The sequence below is a fragment of the Dreissena polymorpha genome, chromosome 1, assembly GCF_020536995.1.
Source record: "Dreissena polymorpha isolate Duluth1 chromosome 1, UMN_Dpol_1.0, whole genome shotgun sequence".
NCBI lineage: Eukaryota > Metazoa > Mollusca > Bivalvia > Myida > Dreissenidae > Dreissena > Dreissena polymorpha.
Window position 1 is genome coordinate 39,810,730 of NC_068355.1, and position 15,451 is coordinate 39,826,180.

Genomic DNA, 15,451 nt, shown 5'->3' on the forward strand with positions numbered 1-15,451 from the left:
TGTGGCCAGATTTTGTTTCCAGTCAAACACGAAAGACACCATTTTCCATTCAAAGACAGTTGATTATGTTACTTACATAATATTCTTGTTAAATAATGTTTTTTCACTTCTTCACTCTTCAAAGCCTGCAGGCCTTATTTTCCAGTCGATCATATTGTTAACATAAAATAAAACCATTAACTATCAATTAAGAGAATCACCAGAACTTTCAATTGTAAGTCAGTCGAAAAAAAAAAAGATTGTAATATTATTCTCTCACCAATACAATTCTGATTCAGAGCGTTGCCATAGAAACCAGGCTCGCACACCTCGCAGTTGAACCCCTCAGTGTGAAACAGGCACTTAAGGCATTCCCCAGTGCTTGGATCGCAGTTTCCGACATCATCCGGGTCGATGTTCCCGCTGCAGTCACACTGGTCACACGTGCCATTGATCTGGGTTGGGCTACCAAAGTAGTTCTCATCACATGTTGCACAGTCAGGACCTAGTGGAATGACAAGATGGAAGCTGTACAGATTTATTTCTTTTTAGTTCATTTTGGATTTTTGTAAGTATTGAACAGAATTTCCGTTTCATCAGAGTGGTCGTTATATCAGAGTGGTGATTTAATCAGAGTGGTCTTTTTATCCGAGTGTTCTTTTTATTACAGTGGATTTTTTAAAGAGTGGTCTTTGTATCAGAGTGTTCTTTTTATCCTAGTGGTCTTTTTATCCTAGTGGTCTGTTTACCCTAGTGCTCTTTTTATCAGAGTGGTCTTTTTATCAGAGTGGTCTTTTTATCCTAGTGTTCTTTTTATCCTTGTGGTCTTTTTATCCTAGTGTTCTTTTTATCCTAGTGGTCTTTTTATCCTAGTGTTCTTTTTATCAGAGTGGTCTTTTTATCCTAGTGTTCTTTTTATCCTAGTGGTCTTTTTATCCTAGTGTTCTTTTTTTTATCCTAGTGGTCTTTTTATCCTAGTGTTCTTTTTATCAGAGTGGTCTTTTTATCCTAGTGTTCTTTTTATCCTAGTGTTCTTTTTATCCTAGTGCTCTTTTTATCCTAGTGTTCTTTTTATCCTAGTGCTCTTTTTATCCTAGTGTTCTTTTTATCAGAGTGTTCTTTTTATCCTAGTGGTCTTTTTATCCTAGTGGTCTGTTTACCCTAGTATTCTTTTTATCAGAGTGGTCCTTTTATCAGAGGGGTCTTATAACTTTATTTTCCTGAGTAAGCTGCTTAAACAGCAATAAGTTCACACATTTATGTGAGTAACTGACAACTGCCCCTGATTGATTCAGAGGTAGGGAACAAATCGGCATTAATATGATGTAATGACCATTCCTCACACAAGTTATGTGGCTGGGCCCAAAATCAAACCAGTGATCCTTGTATTTGTCCAGTGCTCTACTTACTCATCTCACTGGCCGATGTTCAACTTATAGAAATTCCCAAATTAGCATTTAACAATAGAATGCTAACATAAGATAAGAAGAGAAGTTGAACCACAGACAAAATGAGAATCTAAAGACTAAAATTCCCATAAAAAATAATAAAAAATTGACCTGGTCAATCATGAATGGAGTTGACAAGTATATTATAAGTAGTGCCCAGGGCTGCATAATCAAATATTGTAGCTTTACATCTAAGTAATAAACAAGAGATGTCTTTGTCAGAAACAATGCCCCCTACTGCACCGATTTGTAGCCATATATTTGACCTTTGACCTGGAAGGATGACCTTAACCTTGGCCTTTCACCACACAGCTCCATGAGATACACATGCATGCCAAATATCAAGTTGCTATCTTCAATATTGAAAAAGTTATAGCCAATGTTAAAGTTTAAGGACGGACAGACAGACGCCATATATTTGACCTTTGACCTTGAAGGATGACCTTGAGCTTTCACCACTCAAAATGTGCAGCTCCATGAGATACACATGCATGCCAAATATCAAGCTGCTACTTTCAAAATTGAAAAAGTTATGGCCAATGTTAAAGTTTTCGGAAGGACAAACTGACTGATGGACAGTTCAACTGCTATATGCCACCCTACCAAGGGCATAAAAATTCAAAAACACATAGTAAATTAGTACAGTATATTTACTTTAAATTGGTGTACAAATGAATCTTATAACAAGAGATGTGCTTGTCAGAAACACAATGCCCCCTATTAGGCTGCTTTGAAGCCATATATTTGACCTTTGACCTTGAAGCAGGGATCATATTTTTTTCGGTTTTGACGGTCCTAGACCGATTGGAGTCGTGAAAGACCGATTGAAAATCCCAAACAGTCAGTCCGATTCTGTTTGCCAGAATTCCCATGTCATGAAATCGATTACACAGTGCACATGCTAACACACCCTTATTACATTCGTATCTCGATTAGGTGTGATAAAACATTCGCTGCAGTCTTTGAACCGGTCAGGACCAGTTTATTGCACGTCAGCCGACTAGTATCAGAGTATGACCCCAAGCAGCAAAGATTTGCGCGGTTGTGTATTAGTCATGCGTGAATAGCCTGGTGTCAATATCAATCGATAATTTCACTGGCTAATACCTAGCACACCAATCGGTCCGTAATATGTTCACGTCCACGATAAAATCGTGGACAGTTACTTCGGAGATGAAAAACTCGATGTTTTCCTTGTGGAAATTGTGCATTTCATGCATGATACAGTAAACTTTCATATAAACAAAGCAGAAAATCCGATATTCTGCAAAAGTGTGGGCGGACCTTATACACTGAGAGCACGCGCTGTAACTAAACAAAACATGCCGATACATTTTCCAACAGCGTAATAATCCTGCAATAAATGAATGAAAGTCACGGATCTGATGGACAGAACAGCCGAAAGTTATTTTTATGGGTGGAACTTCACATAAAATAATACCCAAGAAAAATAATATACATTGTATCTTTAGTAAAAATTGTATTAGAATCGAAATAATTTGTGTACTTTATTGTTTGTTGTTGAATAACCCACAACTGGAAGTTTAGATGCGTGGTTTCAAATCACTCGTGCTTCGCTCTCGTGATTTAATCCCTATGCATCTTTACTATCGGCCGTGGGCTATTCGATAACAAACTATAACGTACACAAATTATTTCTTAACTATTTGGTTTAATTATTGTCAGTAGCCAACCTACGCACAGACATTTGTTTGGTTCAGTGCATGTTTGTAAGCTATTATCCAGTGATTTTTTTTGCTTTTTTTTCTTACAGCCTGTGCCTTTTGGATTGGGAAAATTAGCGCACTGAACCATGAAATTGGGAAAAATAGCGCAACAAACCATGAAATTGGGAAACATTATAAATATGATTATAAGAAAAGAATTAAAATTATTAAAGTATGTTTGACAGCATTTTTATATTATAAAGTACTAATTTAATGTGTTCTTACAATGAAGACAATGTTAAGTTAATATCCTTCCACATTCATATTGAACTTGCAATAACCTATATAGATTCTTAAATATACCATTTAATCATAACCTCTTTAACAGTTAGAATTTAATTCAGTATTCTTTTAAATTAAATATCATATGGTGAAAACATTAACAAATATTTATAAAAAAAACGCTTTAGTGGTCTTGCTATGTTAATGATGTATTATATGGAGTTAAAATAATTTATTTCATTTCTTTACCTTTCAACATCTTGCACTTCAATGCTATTTCAGTAAACTGTAAAGCGTGACAAACATAATAAAGCAGAATATGCATATGAATCTGATTTTACACAGATCCACTAACATATAAATCATATCATGTTTGTCTCTTTCCATTTTCGAGCGATACTCATCTTAAATGCATTAACTTTGTGAGTAACGGTAGACTAACTCCAATTTCCCAACACTGATTTCCTTGATGCACATTCACTGTGAAGATTTGTAATAAATATTTGTTGTTTTTATCTCAAACATTATATTTTGCGTTAATTGACAAACGCATTAAATTATTCCGTAATAACCATATGATATCCGTTGTTAATTTGAATGTTATTTATCATTTTCGCCGCTCATCGCAAATTTCTTGTCTGCTTGCCGCCATCTTGGGCGTGTGTAAAAACAGGTGTTTACAATCGGGATACATCGACTATCGTCGGTATCCTCCGCAATATTGAGAGAGATGTGGATAGAAACGTAAAATCGTATTCGGCTAAATTCGCGAAAAATACGTAAGTCAGTTGTTGTTCGGCGACGACTCAGCAACTCGATCGGCACTCGTTCGAAATTATTGCTAAATTACATTGTAATCTTATTGGCTTTATTGGGAAAATTTTGTCTTTTTTTGGGAAATTTTATTCAAAATTTTGGGAAAAAACGTCATTTTTTGCAATTGGGAAGCAGCCGAATATCGGCTGTAATTTCTGGCAAAAAAATCACTGTTATCGAGTAGACAACAATTTAAAACATCAGTATAGACGTACACAGATTAATAATATCGACAACAATGAAAAAAGTCATATAAAATAGCACACGAAACAACAATGAAATAGCAAATGATAAAACCAATTGAGAAAACTCGTATGTTCCATTTAAAAAATATGCCTACAGCAATTTAACTTGTACATTAATTATACCACCTTAATGAATGGCAAAATCAATGGTATATATTTAACGTAATTTGTCATGATTTTGGGTATAATTTTATGGACACTTTTTCCCCATTTAAATCCAGACTGATTGATGTTGCGGGAAAATATGATCCCTGCCTTGAAGGATGACCTTGACCTTTCACCACTCAAAATGTGCAGCTCCATGAGAAGTAAGTAAGCCATTGAATGAAGAAATGAAAATTATTATTTTTTAATTTTTGACCTTTGACCTTGAAGGATGACCTTGACCTTTCACCACTCAAAATGTTCAAATCCAGGAGATACACATGCATGCCAAATATCAAGTTGCTATCTTCAATATCTAAAAAGTTATGGCCAATGTTAAAGTTTTCGGACGGATGGAATATTTTACATTTGACCTTGAAGGATGACCTTGACCTTCACCTTTCACCACTCAAAATGTTCAGCTCCAGAAGATACACATGCATGCCAAATATCAAGTTGCTATCTTCAATAGTGAAAAAGTTATGGCCAATGTTAAAGTCTTCGGACGGAATATTTGACATTTGACCTTGAAGGATGACCTTGACCTTCACCTTTCACAACTCAAAATGTTCAGCTCCAGGAGAGACACATGCATGTTAAATATCAAGTTGCTATCTTCAATAGTGAAAAATTTATGGCCAATGTTAAATTTTTCTGACGGACGGACAGAGGCAATATTACTAGACATTTGATCTTGAAGGATGACCTTGACCTTTAACCACTCAAAATGTGAATCTTCATGAGATGCACATGCTTGCCAAATATCAAGTTGCTATGTTAAATATTGAAAAAGTTATGACCATTAAAGTTTTAGTATGGACAGACAGACTGACATACTGACTGACAGACAGTTAAACTGCTATATGCCACCCTCCCAGGGGCATAAAAACTTAATGGCACAGCAAACAATGACAATGCAACTTGTCAACACATCAGCATTCAGTACCTTTGTATCCAGTGTCACACTGGCAGACAACATATTCCAGACGAGGGTCAAAGAAGCAGGAGTCTGCGTGCTGTGCCGGGTGATTCGGGCCCTTGGGGCACATGCAGGGCCTGCAGGGCTCACGAACATTGAGACGCGGGTCTCCATAGTAGCCATCCAGACATCTGAAAGAGAAAACGTTTACTGTTAGTCACCGAATTCCAACTAGTACTTGTGCTGTCAAAAATCCTTTCTCTCCTGCAGTCCGCACAGGCTAATCAGGGACGACACTTCCGGCTTTTATGATATTTTTTGTTTAGAGAAATACTCTTCATAGCAAACATCTAGTTAAGGCAGAAAGTGTCGTCCCTGATAAGCCTGTTTGGACTGCATAGGCTAATCTGGGACGACACTTTACGCACATGCATTTCAAATTTTTAATCTCAACACCGTTACCATAAGCAGATCATATACTATACACAAAACATTCCTAGAATACTGAAATTTCAAACAGTTTTTTTCTCATTGTGACATCATAAAAGTTTAAATCGCAGTTTTAACATTTACTGATATCCATCGCTACCGCTTGATTGGTCATTGTTGTCTCAGATACTACTTAAAAATAGCTAATGTACTCTTAAGGAGATTACAAAGCACCCGGGGTATGGACCAGTGCTTTAAATGTATTTTTGGTACCCTGGAGACATTGAAGTATATTGAAAGAGTGCCCAAGGTACTTTCAAGTAATACCTGAGCCGACAACTACCACTTGAGCATCACTACCCTGGCTCACAAATTACCTCTCACAGCGTTCACCAGCTGTGTAGTCCGTACAATTATGGCAGGCACCTGTCAGATCGTCACATGTTTCAGCGTTTCCATTGCAATCACAGGCACGGCAATATGGGAAACCGTAGAATCCGGGCTGGCATTGTTCGCAGATGCGTCGATGAACGTTGGGGATGCACAGGCACTGACCAGTCTCAATATCACAGAAGTTGTCTCTCGCTCCGATGGCATGACAGTTGCAGGCTGCAAGAGGAACATTATGGGCCATTATAACTGCATTCGCAGTGAGATATTTTCAAGAATGGAGAGAGGAGCGGGAAGGTACATGTGTAAATTCAATTTACTTAAGTGGTTTAAAAACAATATTTTATGTTACTCATCATGTAAATAGATCTAAATTTTCCATTAAAAACATTAAGAAATACTTAAGGTTATCTCCTATGTGGCTAAGGGACGTGCATACAATCGAAAATTCTGACAGCCAATTGTACCAAAGGTTTATTTATGAATTGATCACAATATACTGGTAAGTCATTTAAGTACGAAGTTTGCCTAGGCATTTATGGAACTGAGAACCTTAGCAACCCTGGAATAAGTTCAGGACTTTCAGGCTTGTGTTGCTATGATAATGACTGTGTTTCAGCTGTGTACTCACGTTTACAGCCATTGGGTCCAAACCCATAGGTTCCCGGTGCACACTGGTCGCAGCGTCGTCCCACAACATTGTCCTTACACTTACATTGGCCTCCCACCATGTCACACTCAAAACTGAGTGAACCAGTCAAGTCACAGTCACACTCTGCAAATATAGAGTGAAATTAGCATGTGATTAAAACAAATATATGTATATTTTTAGTGACAAATGGATGATATAATATTTGAGTTTGATAGTCATCACTTTTAACATTAAAGTACATAAGCAGAAAAAGTTTAACTTGCAAGAAAAATCTGAAGTTTTTTATTGAAATTTGAAAATATTCCTCATTTGCACAATACTTGATGTATCAAACAAAAATGATTTTTACTTGAATTTGTATATTACTAAGTGGCTAAAACTTAAGTAAGCTTCTATGTCAAAAATAACTTTAGGTCCATATTAAGACAGAACAAACAACAATTGCCACATAGGTTTGTAAGTGATTCCACACAGTTGACATGCTTTTTTTTATAAACAAGGGGCCTTTAATCTGAATACATCAAAAATAACCAAACCAGATAATAGAGGTGAGCAAATATCGTGCTGGTTGATTTGCTTGCAAATCTTCTTCCCTCAAGCACCAATACTCTTTGAGTAACACCTGATACAAAAAGTTTGACAAACAGAAGACGGGCAGACAAGGGAAGAAACTCCCAACTTATAAAGTGGCGCGCATGAAATATTAAAATTTTTAAGATGCCATAGATGTTGAAAACATCTTAACTCAAATTTGGAGGTGCGGAAGTTCACATGCTGGATAAAATATTCGCAAAGTTTCATCCCTCTAGAAACAACAGTATTTTAGTTACTAGTAACATCAAAATCTCCCATAGATGCAACAACAGGAGTGCAGATGGACTAGGGCAAATTATTTGCACGCCCTACCCCATATAGTTTAGGAATACAAAATAACAAAAATGTTAAAAGAAATGGACAATCAATGTCTTGTGAGCACAGGGCCAGACATGTCTTGCTTTTTTTCCACTAAATTTTAAGCAGCTGCCTGTAACTTTAGAGATATTATATCTGGACCTACTGTTTAAAAATACCAACAAACAACCAAGTTCGTTGAATTGATATCCCCTGCAAATATGCTTCTGGACACTCATACCAAGTTTCAATGAAATCCACCAAAGCACTTCCAAGATATGGCTCCGGACACACAAAAAAGCATTTTCACAAGATACAAAGGGCCATAACTCTTTTATTAACAAATGTGTACAATGCCAGTTGGCGTGCATCATCCTCTTATCCATATATATACTCATACAACGTTTCAATGAAATCCGCCAAAGCACTTCCAAGATATGGCTCCGGACGAACGGACGAACAACGCCAAAACAATATTCCTCTGCCTATGACGGGGATAAAAAATTAAGACCTGCAAAGAGATAGTCCAAATATAAATCCCAATAAATCAACAAAAATTACCCAACGCTCTATGGTGGAGTATCCCCGAGATACTGAAAACGTGTTTCTTGCAGAGTTCGGGCAACTCTGGCTGGTGCACATGGAGTTGCAGCTCGCGGCAGCGGTAACGCATGTACTCATTCTTCATGTACTCAGGAAGGCCAGGTCCTTGGAAAATGGGAATGCTGTCGGTGTTGGGCATCAGCACGATCTGCGGGTAAAATGTGGGCCATGGGAGATTTATATTCATGATGTGTGATTTAAAATTCACCATGTGATTTAATATTCATGATGTGTGATTTAATATTCATGATGTGTGATTTAATATTCATGGTGATATTATTTTTGTAATGTTTTGGATGGTTCTTATGCATCTACTTTGATTCAAGGATAAAAGGTTTTATTAAAGATTCCATAAGCTAGATGTTTTATTATCTTATGTATCAGAGTAAATATAATTTCTTAATTTTCTTTATAATTAGGGCTTAAATTTTGTATGAATTGGTAAACCAATTTTATGCACTCCATATGCTGAAGTCTTAACTATTGCTTTTTTTTGCAGTTTGTTTTTCTACCAATTTCTTACGGAGTCAATGAGGGCAGTTGCATCAGGTGTCACGCGGTCACTCTTGTATCGTCTAAACTCGATCCTGATGGTGTAGTTGACACCATTCTCCAGACATGCTGTTGGCGTAACGGATACAAACCGCGCACCTGTCATTGGAACAAACCAATGATATAATCTCTTCATTAATAATCAGTCACAATACATGTAAGCATAGAATCTTTTGTTTAAATGAACAGACAGATAAGAAATTTAAGTAAAAATCTGTTTCTCATTTTTATTTGTTTCGTGGGTATGGTTCCAACTTGATTAAACAAATAATTTGCACATAAAATAATTACATGAATATGCATTTAATTTTATTCTTTTTCTTTTCAACTTTGCAATTATACATGAATTGTGAACATAATTTTAGATAGCCATTGGATTTTATTCTTAAAGTAGTTAAAATAAAGCAAATAATAGTAGATAACTTTGCTTGCATCCCGTCACCGCTGAAAAGAGAGGTTGGTGCATATAATGTAAATCACACAAGAGCTCATGAGGATAATTTGTCCCACTTTCGGATGATACAAAGCAAATACAACCTATTTATAACATGACCTATGCTCCAGGAGTGAAATAACTTAATGCTCAATTTTTGTTTATTACACGGGTGTTATTACACTAGTTATATTACTGTGAAATGACCTCACTTTTTCAACGACATGACGTCATTATTCCAGTGAATTTCTTCAGTTAAACTCTTTTACAATATGAACAAAAGTGCCATACTGTCACAAGATACGCCCGTTCGAAAGTTTTGGACACCATGCTCAATGCTTGAAATGCACCTCCAGTGACCTCGAGACCTAGTTATTGACCCTGCATGACCCATATTTGAACTTGACCCAGATATCATTTAGATGTAACATCTGACTAAATTTGGTGAAGATCAGATAAAAACTACTTCAATTAGAGAGCGGACACCATGCTCAATGCTTGAAATGCACCATGTGACCTCGTTTTTTACCCGGCATGACCAATATTCGAACTTGACCTACATATCATCTAGACACAACTTCTGACCATATCATCTAGACACAACTTCTGACCAAATTAGGTGAAGATCAGATGAAAACTACTTCAATGAGAAAGCGGACACCATGCTAAATGCTTGAAATGCACTAAGTAACCTCGTGACCTAGTTTTTGACTCGGCATGACCCATATTTGAACTTGACCTACATATCATCTAGACAACACTTCTGACCAAGTTTGGTGAAAATCGGATGAAAACTATTTGAATTAGAGAGCGGACACTGCTGTGGACGCCGCCCGCCAAGGGTGAAACTATAATAAGTCCCGTTTTTAAAAACGGGCGTATAATAAATGGTGAAAGAGCATAAAATAAAAAGATAATTTGTTGGTCATGTTATAAATAGAATCTTAGATTTGTGGTCATTTTGAATTGAAAGATCCTATATATATTTATACCGTAATACGTCTTTAACCCATTTGTAGCCCAAGCAGCAAACAGCATAAAACCTAAACAGACTAGAAGTTACTTGCAAGCTGTTCTGGTCTTATGCTGGTTGCATATGGCCTTTTTCACTTGCTTTTGAGAGGGAAAGGATTAAAAGAACTCTTAAAATTTTGTTCCGTGGTCATACCTGGCTGAAGCATGGTGACCTTGTTATCGTCCTGGGGGATGGCATTGGCACAGGGGCCGTCAGGGTCAGTGGGTCCGGGTCGGATGACACTCACGCGGACGTCCTCCCATCTTTCAGTCATCTGAGAATATGGAGAAAAATGATAATAACATTCATGAGGCAAAATGTGTAGGTTTGCTTTATTATTTATAAGCATGATGCATTTTTTGAAATTATTAAATGAAAATCCTCCAAAAATGTATTTGATTTCGAAACGTAATACTTAAGAATTAAGATGAGCAAATTTAAATGAAATATTCAAGTTAAAAGAAATAAAGCAGAAATATATTATAATCTTTAACCGTCTGTCCCATAATTTTCTGCAAAAAATACCAATTTCATTAGCATGCACAATAAGATGACCATATTATAATATGTAACAAAACAGTTACTTGACTCGACTATTGATAAGACTTTTTCAGAATAATATGTATATGTGTTTAGCAGGACACAAATACAATATTATTTTATAATTTATTAACTCAACAGTGTTTTCTAGAACCAGAAAAAACTAGCTTTGTCACAGATGTGATGAATACCCCCACATGCCGCATTGACACATGCATGTCGTCTTCACAAAAGACAGCGGACACCATGCTCAATTTTTAAAACGCACTTAAGTGACCCCTTGACCTAGTTTTTGACCCAGAAAGACCCATGTTCTAACTTGGCCTAAAGATCATCTCCATAAAACTTCTGACCAAGTTTGGTGAAGATCGGATGTAAACTACTTGAATTAGAAAGCTGACACCATGCTGAATGTTAAAAAACGCACTAAGTGACCCCGTGACCTAGTTTTAGGCCCATATTCAAACTTGTCCTAGAGATCATTTAGATAAAACTTGTGACCAAGTTTGGTGAGGATAGGATGAAAACAACTTGAATTAGAGAGCAGACAACATAGTGAGGTTTAAAACGCACTAAGTGACCCCGTGACCTAGTTTTTGAACTGGCAAGGCCCATGTTCGAACTTGGCCTAGACATCATGTAGATACAACTTCTGACCAAGTTTGGTGAAGATCGGATGAAAACTACTTGAATTAGAGAGCAGACACTTAATACGGACCTAAAGACAGACCGACAGACAGACAAGTTCACTCCTATATACCCCCTTAACTTCGTTTGTGGGGGTATAATTATTTTTACAGAACATTAATTGTTATAATATTATGCTCGAACACATGTACTGATAAGAGTAACTTAATAATTATATCAAATATTTTGTAAATACAGAGGTAAACTTTCAGACGGTGATTCAATAAACAACTATAACTCTTTTGTAGGGGATGGTTATTATTCCACGCACATTTCTGAAATTAATAATGAAAGGTGACTTGAGGTCCTCATGGCCATTTTCCACAGTGAAACTGATCAAAGTATATGTAAAGGACAATGTACTAAGTCCTGCTCTGTTATAATGATTTTTTTTTATTTTTTTAAAAGACCTTGACCTTTGATATAATAATCTGAAAATTGACAGGGGTCTTCTTTCCCTTCAGATCAACCTGCATTACAATTTTTATCATCCTAGGTTCAATTATCTAAATATCACAAGAACTGTTTTGCAGTTGAAAGCCCCTGTTACCTTGACTTTCGACTGGTTGACCTTTGATTCTTTTTCCTCCCATGTTAACGACACAAAACTTGGGACAGTCTTAAGATAATGCACTTTACTAGATATCCTACCAAAGCAGATTTGCTCATAAAAATCTACATATTTCATCTTTCATGTGACCTTGACCTTACAATTGATTAGCATCATCCATTCCTTGCAAGTAATTGTGAAACCAACTAATATAAATTATTGTTTGCAAAATCCATCTCTATATATCATGCAAAAACAATCTACAGAAAGACCAACCCACAGACTGACATCAAATGACGGAAAGGTTCCAAAGCATTACAGCTCTCACTTCTCCAGGTGGACATTATTTGTCAATAAAGATAAATAGACAATCAAGACAAATATTCAACATCTTAATTATTGTCAGTGTAAATAGGAACAAAATGTATTTTACATTGCCCAATACCGTCCAGAAAGTGCACCATTTTTTCCCCAACCAACATCCACAAATAAAAAATACAGCTGGGCAGACAAAGGGATAAGAAACATGTATACATAATACAAACACAGTTACCAACAAATACACAACAAACTCTTACCAAATTTCCTGAAGGCATTTCATAAATAATCAATATGTTCATTATAGATTTGGAAATATCCTGTAACTAACATGCAATACACATCAATTGTTGATAGCAATTACCTGATATATAGAATACTAGATTAGCACTTCATACAGATCAATTTATTTAGCGAGGCTTAGAAAACCTCAACCAACAGCCTTAGCAATAGACTCAGGTTTCAGTGTCAAGCAAATGAATGTATATGTATTCAACACTTACCTGGCGTCATATTCATCCCATCATTTTTAGCATTTTTCTGTCCTTATTTCGAAAGTAAACAAAAAAATGACCAAAAACTATGCTAAACATTAAATCACCTCATGTAAGTAAACAAAATGATGTCACAATACTGCTTGTTGATTAAACCTTAATTGATCAGATGGGGTGTTATTTTAATAATGCTTGCATACGGATGGGATAAAACATAGATAACGAGGATTTAATGCAATAAATCAGAAGGGCCAGCTACGATTCAGCTGGTTAGCAATTTTGGCCTCAATTTTATGCCAATATACATTTTCAGAAAGTTTGGTGATGATGTGATGAAAAAATGTTGAGTAAGAGACGACAAATAACCATACAGCCATATTTAATAGAATTAAGGGCCTTATTTTGAAAAATCCAATTTCAGAAAGCTTGGTGATAATCTGATGAAAGGTGGTTGTGTTAGAGAGCAGATATCAAATTAGAGCCATATTATAAAAATTCAAGGGCAATATTCCCAAACTGTCCGCTTAGATTTTGCCCCTTATTACACTTGGCTTCCATTTTATGATATATGCTTATTCTTATCAGAAACGGTCGGCGTGATCAGATGCAAAAAGGCTGAAACCAAAAAGTACAGACAGAATGTGGGAGGGACATTGTTAAACTATATTACGCCCTTCAGGTGAAATAATTGATAATAATTTCAGTCTAAAATTGGTTGCAGACAAAATTCCTTCCTAAACAATTATCCACACATTAAGATCATTCAACTGTGAAAATTCAAGTGAAATCTGTCAAGAAGTAAAAGAGCAGTTAAAAACACACAGTTTTGGGACTATGATAATATTCTATAGAACGACACAGAAAAAATGCCATAATTCTTTTAAAACTATCCCCTTCCTAAACCCACTTTTTATAATTACCTACACATAAATGCCGTTAGATCATAAATCTGTGACCGTTATAGAAATATCTATGCAATTGTTAAACAGGAGTTGAAAACACATGCTTCAAAACGTACATATGGACAAGTGCAATGGCTACTGGCTCTGACTGTGTGGGAACATACAACTTAACAGTAACATAGATATATCTGATGACTACATGAGGCAACACAAACATACCCTGGGATCGTATCTGATGACAATGTCGTAGAACATTGGAAAGTCCACGTTGATCCCTGTGAATCTCAGAGCATCCCCCTCCATAATGCGCATGTATCCTGGCCCAGTCCAAGCACGATAGCCAGAAACAGGCTCTCGGATGAATACTCGAGTGTTCTGAAAAAAGGAAAAAACATGCAAACAAGTAGGTATGTCTTCACAAAAAGGAGATCAATTCCCAGGCAGGTAAGGGGCAGACACTGAATCTGACTTCAAATATATTCATTTTAATGTCAATAAAAATTACCACACACACAAGAAATCGGATTTTATCCAAATACCAGAAAACAGCTTTCCTTGTGTTTTTAAGCCAAGTTTATTGAGCAACAACAAACATTTCTTGCAAACTAAGAATAAATAAAAAATAAATTCAATTTGATGTAAAATAAGTTTATATTTACAACATAAAAACCAACAAGGGACAAAATTGTCACAAAACCAGGTTTTCATTGTGAAAAAAAATCTGATAAAGGGAGACAACTCAAACTGAACTTTTGAAATGAACAAACAAAATTAACCCCCTTTGTAAGTTTGTTTGAAAATTAATCTATTTTTAGTCGTGGCAACCTTGACATTGGAGATATTGACGTGATTCTTTCATGCGACGCACCGTCCCATGATGGTGAACAAATGTGCCAAATGATTTTAAAATCTCACAATAAATGACATACTTATGGCCCAGACAAGCTCATTTATGGCCATTTTTTACCTTTGAACTCAAAGTGTGACCTTGACCTTTGAGATATCGACGTAATTCTTTCGCGCGGCACACCGACTAATGATGGTAAACAAATGTGCCAAATGATTTTAAAATCTGACAATGAAGGACATAGTTATGGCCCGGACAAGCTTGTTCAGCCCGCCCGCCCCGCCAGCCAGCCAGCCCGCCCGCATTCGCCAATCTAATAACCAGTTTTTTCCTTCGGAAAACCTGGTTAATAATATGTCATTAACTTGCCAAGAAGCTGTCCTACAATACTTTTCCTCAGCCCTGTAGACTGGTAACCAATCAACTCACCCCGATGCCGTCAGCAAACTCCGCCTCATAAGTGTACCAGTCCATCCGCGTGAAAAAATACCCAGGCTGCACCTGGTGACACTGACGACCCTGAATGTTTGGTTTACATGAGCACTGGCCTGTTGTGACATCACACTCCTCGCTTGTGGCTCCCCCTACGTCACAGTCACAAGGTCGGCAGCCATTCAGGTCGTTGCTCATCCCCCAGAAACCAGGCTA

The 15,451-nt window shown here is 36.6% G+C and overlaps 1 protein-coding gene across 2 annotated transcripts in view; it reads right to left on the bottom strand.

Moving 5' to 3' along the window:
* Positions 1 to 15,451, bottom strand: part of LOC127877301 (laminin subunit beta-1-like) — an 86,897-nt gene that overhangs the window by 25,333 nt on the left and 46,113 nt on the right. For both annotated transcript variants that reach the window (XM_052423018.1, XM_052423006.1), the window contains exons 10-18: positions 15,233 to 15,448; positions 14,176 to 14,331; positions 10,619 to 10,739; positions 8,989 to 9,116; positions 8,424 to 8,613; positions 6,951 to 7,094; positions 6,307 to 6,538; positions 5,528 to 5,691; positions 260 to 484 (exon numbers count right to left, since the gene is read on the bottom strand). In XM_052423018.1, the coding sequence (XP_052278978.1) occupies positions 260 to 484; positions 5,528 to 5,691; positions 6,307 to 6,538; positions 6,951 to 7,094; positions 8,424 to 8,613; positions 8,989 to 9,116; positions 10,619 to 10,739; positions 14,176 to 14,331; positions 15,233 to 15,448 (1,576 nt within the window). The remainder of the gene's footprint in view (positions 1 to 259; positions 485 to 5,527; positions 5,692 to 6,306; positions 6,539 to 6,950; positions 7,095 to 8,423; positions 8,614 to 8,988; positions 9,117 to 10,618; positions 10,740 to 14,175; positions 14,332 to 15,232; positions 15,449 to 15,451) is intronic.